At 41.5% G+C, this 8,206-nt stretch overlaps 1 protein-coding gene across 1 annotated transcript; it reads right to left on the reverse strand.

Moving 5' to 3' along the window:
• Positions 1–1,455: 1,455 nt before the first annotated feature.
• LOC133654952 (WAP, Kazal, immunoglobulin, Kunitz and NTR domain-containing protein 2-like) lies at positions 1,456–7,674 on the reverse strand. Its single transcript, XM_062054828.1, has 2 exons — positions 7,342–7,674; positions 1,456–4,944 (listed from the first exon to the last, which is right to left on the reverse strand). Exons 1-2 carry the CDS (start codon positions 7,507–7,509, stop codon positions 3,400–3,402), a joined length of 1,713 nt encoding a protein of 570 aa, XP_061910812.1. The 5' UTR covers positions 7,510–7,674; the 3' UTR covers positions 1,456–3,399.
• Between the last annotated feature and the right edge of the window lie 532 nt (positions 7,675–8,206).

The raw sequence follows: 8,206 nt of genomic DNA on the forward strand, positions 1-8,206 counted from the left end.
AAAAAACATCATAATCATGATCATGGCTTACAGTTTTTAAAAGTTTCACCTGTATACAACAATAGCGGACGCTAAAGCATCTAGTTATGTATTGACAGTTTTATTATTAAACATGGTGCAGTGGTTAACGCTCGTGCCGCACAGCGAGAAGGTCCTTTCTGTGTGGAGTTTGCATGTTCTCCCCGTGACTGCGTGGGTTCCCTCCGGGTACTCCGGCTTCCTCCCACCTCCAAAGACATGCACCTGGGGATAGGTGGATTGGCAACACTAAATGAGCCTTATTGTGTGAATGTTGTCTGTCTGTGTTGGCCCTGCGATGAGGTGGCGACTTGTCCAGGGGTCGCCCCCGTGCAACCCCAAGAGGGGCAAGCGGTAGAAAATGGATGGATGGATGAAACGACTGCATACAAGAAAATTAGATGACAGCAAAATATTTGCACCAGAAAATCAACTACAAAAACTAAACTTACTATTTGTTTTCATTAGCATCACGATCACAGCAATACGGCACTCGCTAATGTCAATCAAATATGTTACTTAGCGATGCAAGAATAAATCCAACATTGTCTTTAAGGAATAATGCTTAATTTTTGTACCCCTCTTGATGTAAAGACATGATGTGCCCCCAATCTTTTCTTCTTTAAATCCTTTTGAGTGCAGAAGGAAGTGTGGTCAAGCAGTAACTTGATCAGTCGACTTTGGTGATGATGAATGATACTTTAAATCTTTCAAAAAAATGTTTTTTTTTAGAGTGTATAAATCCATTCCATCCCATTTGACATTTTCTCTTAAACTGTGGCCTATATATTTGACTGTAAACATTTTAAAATAAGCCCAGGGGCAGGTGAATAAACAGTAGCCTAATGGTTCTCTTGCCCTCCACCTGAATCCTCGAGGTCACGTGATTGCAACCTAGCAATTGGTACCTTTTTTTGTGTATTTGCGATCTGCATAAGTCCGAAACATTTGAAACCAAACAATGGAGTCATACTTCCTCCAAATGAGCCGTTTGTAATTTTCCCAATTTGTAACGTTTTTTTTTTCTCCATTGGTGACATCAGCAGACATCTCCATATATGGTTAAGTTTTACCCCAATAACTTTGTGTGAGTCCGCCAATGTAGTCCGACGTTGTAGTCCATAAATTCCTTCTTATTCTCTCTCCTCTTTTTGTGGGGCAGACGTTACCATTTCTAATACAAAGTAGCGTATAGTTCCAACTTACATCTGCAAGTAGACTCCATATGGAAGTACCAAAAACTACAACATGGCTGACGGGGAAAAGAGGCAGGCGAAGTGGAGGCATGTAAATAAGACCTCCCACAAAACGGCGTATCCTGAAGAGTGGCTTGAAGATGGTCTGTAAAACATAATCTATGTAAAAGAACCACCAACACATGTTATGTAGACCACAATGAAGTTTTTTAAATGTAGAAAAAAGTAATTAAATGACCCCTTAAAGACTTATTTTCAATGCATGTTGTCAAAAAGTGGAGGACTAAGACTCTTCTTATAATTGATACAAAGATAGAATAGACATACCAGATTTGAATTTCATAAGTTTATTCTCATCACAATATACATTCCACTTTTTTATTGCAGTACAAAAATAAGCAATATGCGTTCATGATAATAAATAGCCAAAAAGAAAGTGAAAGCACACGAAACAGAAAAGTTGATAGTTCAGATATTGCCGCGCATTCATTTTTACAAAATATTATGTAAATCCTGCACAAGTACCGCTTGGACTGTGTTCCCCAAAACTGCAACGTAAATGTAAGAAATGTGTTCAAACAAATAATTATATAAAAATAAAATGACAAAAAAATAAACGACAAAAATGAATTTTGTATTAAATACAGAGCAGAGTTTAGTTTTCCTTTCAAACGGCCTAATCGTTGCTGGTTTATGCCTTGAACGTTGCCTAGCAACAAGTGGCTGCAATTGTTTTCAAAGAATGTTTTCACTTTCAGTTCATAGAAGAATAATGAATCCTAAACACATGCATATCCATGTCCCTCCAAGTGCTTGACTCAGGTCGACATAAGAGGTTGTCCACATAAGCGAGTGTCAACGTAACCGAAAATACGAAAATAGCTATTGCTTGCAGATTTACTGCACTTGTGACTTTTGCCAGAGACATTAGGAAAATAGTCAATAATGGTAGGAAGATAGTCAATAAGGATAGATTTTTGAAGTGGAATTTATTTGTTCAAATTGTTTTCATCCATTTGTGCAAATGGGTGAATTTTGTATGCTGTGGAAACAAGGCAGCTGATAGGGATGGGTACTGAATATACAAATATCAACGGCATTCCGTCGATACTACCGGGTGACGAGTCATGTAAAATCAAACGGGACCATATTTCGACGCCACGTCCACTTGCAGACTAAACACTGGCTCAAACACTTGGCGGGAAAACAAGCACTCAAGCTGCCCCCAGATCAGTCTCAGCCAAACTGCCTCTAGGTAATGTTACAATTTTCAATGCCAGCAAAGCAAGTATGCCTGATAGAAAACACCCAAACTTACAGTAAAGCTCACTCTTTTCAAAATGAGCTAGCTCTATGCTAATTTACATTGGATTTTCCATTTACATGCTACTGGTTAGCATTAGCGGTTTTACTTGGAGATTTCAACAAATCTGATAATGAAAACTAGAACTAAGATGCATGTTGCAATCAAACGAAGTGTGTAACAAGTACAGTACTTACAGTACAATCACTTTGGAGGGCGTGACATAAGAATAGACTGGCACATTTAGCTACTTCCTAGCTAGGCAACACACCGTAGTTTATACACTAGTGCCATTTAGCGTCTTGGAACTGAAACTGCATGCAAACATGTTGATATGACACTTGCAAATGAGACTCAGAAATGTAAGAAATCAAGATATAACAACTGGACAGGACAGCTATCATTATCAGCTCATTGTTAAATGTTGAAGTATTGAATTGTTACATTTAGTAACACATAAACACACACAAAAGTAACAAGAATGTGTTCCCAGGTACCGGGAATTGGTACCGTATTGGTTCGAATGTGAAAGGTACCCACCCGTAGCGGCTAAGAAATGTACGGCAGATGAAGAAAGGACTTTGGTTCTATGCTGAAGCTTTGAAGGTACGTGTCACTTCCTTTCCTGCTGTTAGTTTGTGTTGATTTTGACATGATCACAAATCTGCTTGTGCAAAACCCAACACAATTTTCATAGAAATGAAAATTAAATGTCAAGTACGTTAAAGTTGGCTTCAGCTTGGGTCGGAGCTCGATGAGTGGGTCAATTTTGACGTGTTGTTGACGTCAACAGACTCCCTGCGATTACGTAGAATCTGTTCAAGGACTACGGCTGCAGAGGGTGAAGTGTTTTCCCTGGTGTGGTTTAGTCTCAGTAGTGACCTACTGAGGACTGTTGGTGATGGCTTTGAGAATGTCACACGTGTTCTTGGAGATGACCTCCCTCAGCTTCCGTACACGACGAGGACTGGAGGCGCCGACGTAGTTGTGCGGCTGCAGGGTGGCCATGCCCTCGTTGACGTTGCCCATGATGATAACTTGGCCCTCGGTGGCGGCGGCCATGATATTTGGGCAGGGGCAGCTCCAGTCCATATTGAGGAAGGTGACTTCCAGAGGCTCCTTGCCAAAAAAGCGGAGGCCCATCTTGTCATCCTTGAGGATCTCCTCCACCGTCACCAGGGCGTGACCTGAGTCTTTCTCCTCTGTGAGCTCGGTCATGCTACCCAGGATGACAAAGTCACTGCGGCAGAAGCTGGTCACTATCTTACCTCTCGGTTTACAGGCTTTGCAGTCGTGTTTCTTCGGGTACGGGCACGTCTCCCCACAGGCTTCTTTGGAATCAAAGTTGTTGTCGTTCCCTCCGCATCCTCCGTAGATGAACGACTGGCATTGTCGCAGACTGCTGCTGAAGGCCCAGCGTGGCTCGTAGGCTTTACATGGCCCTTGCAGACTTGGTAGGTCACAAGGGCTCGACAGCTCCGGACCGCAGCATTGCATGCACTCTTCGTACGTCTCAAAGTGCTTGGTCGGGTGCTGGTCGCTGCTTTGGCAGTGACTGAAAGACATGCAGTTGTTACTTTGGGCTTCATAGAACCAGGTCACTTTTTCCAAGTCACTCCCACAATCCTCTGGATTGTTAGGGGGCTTGAGACACTCCTCTGGGCGACACCGGCTCAGGTTGTTAGAGTCTGGGCTTTTGGGTGGCTCTGTGGGCAGCACGGTCAGAGGGTGGTGGGCCTGCACTGAGCCGGAAGGGTTCCGAGCCGTGCAGGTGTAGATGCCCGAGTCGCGCAATTCGGCGTTATAGATGACCAACTGACCCACGTTTGTGACCACCATGTTCCCCTGAACGTGATTGCGCCCCATGACCACCCTCTGCACCTTGTCGGGAAGATGCTTCTCCCAGGTGATCTCAGGCGGCGGTTCCCCGGTTACATCACACAGGAAGCTGGCAGTGTTGCCCACATTTACAGTCTGGAGGTGCGGCAGGCTCAGGACAACAGGCGCTTGAGGCTCGACAGGAGACGGGACAGTCACCTGCAGGGGGGCGGTTGTCGGGCGGGGTGTGGTTACCAGGGGCAACGCTGGGCTTGTGCTCGGCCAGGTGAGGTGGAAGCGACAGGCGACGACAGAGAGGCTGATGCCCTTGGAGCACGCCTCCGCGTCCATGTAGCACTTGTTGTAGTAGGTCATGCCGTCAGACGCGCACGTGAACTGAGGCTCCCTCTCACAACGATCGCGGCATTTACACACCGGCTGCCCGTCCCAGATGTCACACTGTGACCCCTGCTGGGTGCACATGAAGGTGGCACAGGTGGCTTCCTGGGGCATCCCCACGGGGCCTTTCTCGCCAACCATGTATCTTGAGGCCACACAACTACGATTCCCACACACATTTTGGCAACACTTCTCAAGGGATTCACAATCCTGGAAGACAAGAGGGAAGCAATTACTTTACTGCGTGTCACTTGTTGTTCTTTTCAACACAGCGGTACCTCAGCATACAGTAGAAAGGGGATTAAATTACCCGATTTGTCGCCGTTTACCTGACACAGGAAATGTGACAAATTGAGTGGGTGCAATATCCACTTCAGCCGCCAGATGGCAGTGGAGTGTTTTATATATTAAAATGTGTTTTGTGGCAATTCCAACTTTGGCCACAGCGTCAGTTGCTATGAAGAGTAGCGCTTTCCATCATTTTCATCAAACTGCATTGTAAAATGATAAATACCATACTGAAGCAGTGTGTCTAACGCCAGCCAAGGATGTTAATATATATAATAATATCTAAACGGCGGACATTTATCCATGAGAATATGGTGAAGCTGCTGATGGTGTGTTTGGCGGAGAAGCAGCTCGAAGGAGATACCGTAGAAGTCCACTCTCCAAGGTAAATACTGTACATTATTATTACATTCATTCATAAAACTACTGTAGTTGGCAGTAGTATATTTCCTATCGAAAAGTGTGTTTTTCTTTCTAAAAGACATGTTACAAGTTACAATTGTGCAGTTTTTTTTTTGTTTTTTTTGGGGGGGGGGGGGGCAAACAACAAATTAAGTTGATTTCAATTACTTTCCATGGAAGACATTCATTTGAGATACAAGTGTTTTGAGTTAAAAAATAATAATAATATTTGATCTTCATCCCACAATTTCCACCTAGCAGCAAGTAATTGTGCAAGTTTAATAATATCGTGATTATCAAAATTAGTCACATCATACACTTTTTAAAATTTAACGCAACAACTAACTCAGTCAACTTGGTTTCGGATCAAAACCAGCATTTGCAGTATCGTCCACCTCTACATTGTCGCAGCGTATTATAAATGAAGCCAAATCATAACAATTGAAACTTTTTAAAAACTTCAGCGGGAAAACAAACAAATGTCTGAGGCTTGAAGTACTCCAATTATTGTGCTATGCAGTATTCTTGAATTTCCAAATAGAAGCAAGAGAGTAGAATTCATGTTTTATCTCAAGTTCTCTATTTAAAAGAGTCATCATTAGTATTATTATTATTATAAAGTCATAATATCAAAAATGTAATATATAATAAGTAAAAATTATATTTTTTTAAACCAGATTAATCACATTTTAGAATTTGGATTAATCATGATTTATTACTAGTGCTTACTCACTTGCATTGTTGAAAGTAGCTTAAAAAAATATCCAAATAGTTGTACACAAATGCAATTTTGTTGTCAGACCCAGCAGGCACAAGACATTGATACAACGTTGATTACACATACACGTCTTTTAAAACTGACTTTGAAACAACATTGCAAAATAGTGGTATTTGTAAATTGAGACAACGTTGATGTCCAATATATCCATGTTGTTGGTTGGGAAATGACCACATTTTAATGGTCAAATCATCGTCAGAACCCAACATTGATTAAACTTCGTCAAAAAGCATGTTGTTTCTACGTTATGTTTGAGTTGCTCAACATCAGGACCTGATTCAACAGGTTCTCAACGTTGTTTTAATGTTGCGTGCCTGCTGGGAGAATGTCATCTTTTTTTTTTTTTTTTTTTTTTTTTTTGTCCTGTCCAGTTTCTCAGGCAAATCATATAGTAGATGTAGATGCCCATATCAGCTGTTCAGATTTACTTTACAAAAGAGAAGTGTAGGATACTTCTCTTGTTGCCTTATTTGTATTTGACTTTATTAAATGTATTTATATTATCATTTGGTGCAGCCGGGCCGGAGCAGGAGGGGATAGAAAGAGAAAAAAAAGGAAGAGAGAGGGGGGAATTGTGGGGACAAGAGGGGGATTAGACGGAGAGACAAAAACAACAACAGCAAACACAACAACAACAACAATAGAGCAACATCAGCAAATACGATATGTACAAATATCATCTAGGAACATTTTTTTAAAGTTTTACTTGGATGCATGTCATTAAACTGCACAAAAAACCTTGGTAACAGTCTATCTAAAGTGCTTTCTTGCTGTATTTTAAAGTGAAAATTGCCAGCGAACACACCAGTCGTCGTCTCCTCACTCATTGTTGTACTGACCTGTGCATTGATGTGATCACTGAGAGCTTGTTCGGTCCAAATAAATGGCATGGTTAATCTAAGTGTGTTCAGGATGATTGGTCACTTGAATTAACTCTTTAATTTTGACAGCACTAAAAAAACTTTTTACAAATACAAATAAATAAAATTACAATTTGTATTTATTTATTTATTTTTCCAAAAAAGGAAATACTCAATACATATTTGGATTTTTAACAATAAAACAGGTGCACGTTTAGAATGTATCCAGGGTTAAAAACCCAATATCCCACATACTGTAGTATTGTGTCAGCATCTTACCTGATCAGATTGACACTCCCTAGTACAAGTACTCATGGCATCCACCCACAGGTTGGGGTTCATGTCGTTAGGACACATCCCCGCATGGGAGTAAGAGGTATGGGCCGCGACCTCCATCCACACACTGGCCAGGAACCAGATCCAACGTGGGAACAGCATCCACCACATCTCCAGTTTAAAAGTGGGGCAAAGTTGAAAAAGACCCAATAAGCATATCACAAGTGTGAGATGGATCGCTCCCGGATTGCTTTTATATTAAAGACGAGCAGTCATCCCCAAACAGTTCACAGGAAGACTGACTTGACTTGCTCCTGAGTTGCTGGAGGAACATTTCTAAACGGTCCGTGGTCGGCTTGAGTTGGGACTGGCGGGGTACCTGCCTGTTAAAAGGATTGGTGGTAACACCCACCCTTCTCACTCGCCCACCCGACATCCCGCTTTAACTCTTTGCGCGCTCCTCTTGTGCCAAAGTGCACAGAGGAAGAAGTGTGTTATATCCAGAAATGTTATGTTACAGTGGCTTATGCATATTTTACCCCATTATCATTTACAATAAGGCATGTGCATGTATGCTAAACACGCACATGCAAAGATTAGGAGAAGTTATTCTATTCACTGGAATAAATGGAAAATGTCAGTTGCTGCAATATTCAAGTAAAATCGACACTCATAATCTTGTCATAATTTGTACAATTGGGTCTCTTCATTGAAAAATGTTTGCATATTATGGAAGCAGTGTATACAAATTTGAAAAAATGTGTACAAACATTTGTATTTAAAATATTTTTTTTTTTTTTTCTCAGACAGCTATAATATGTTTATTCCTGTAGAACCAAGACTACAAGCGGTAGAAAATGGATGGATG

This window comes from Entelurus aequoreus, linkage group LG08 (genome assembly GCF_033978785.1).
Source record: "Entelurus aequoreus isolate RoL-2023_Sb linkage group LG08, RoL_Eaeq_v1.1, whole genome shotgun sequence".
NCBI classification, from domain to species: domain Eukaryota; kingdom Metazoa; phylum Chordata; class Actinopteri; order Syngnathiformes; family Syngnathidae; genus Entelurus; species Entelurus aequoreus.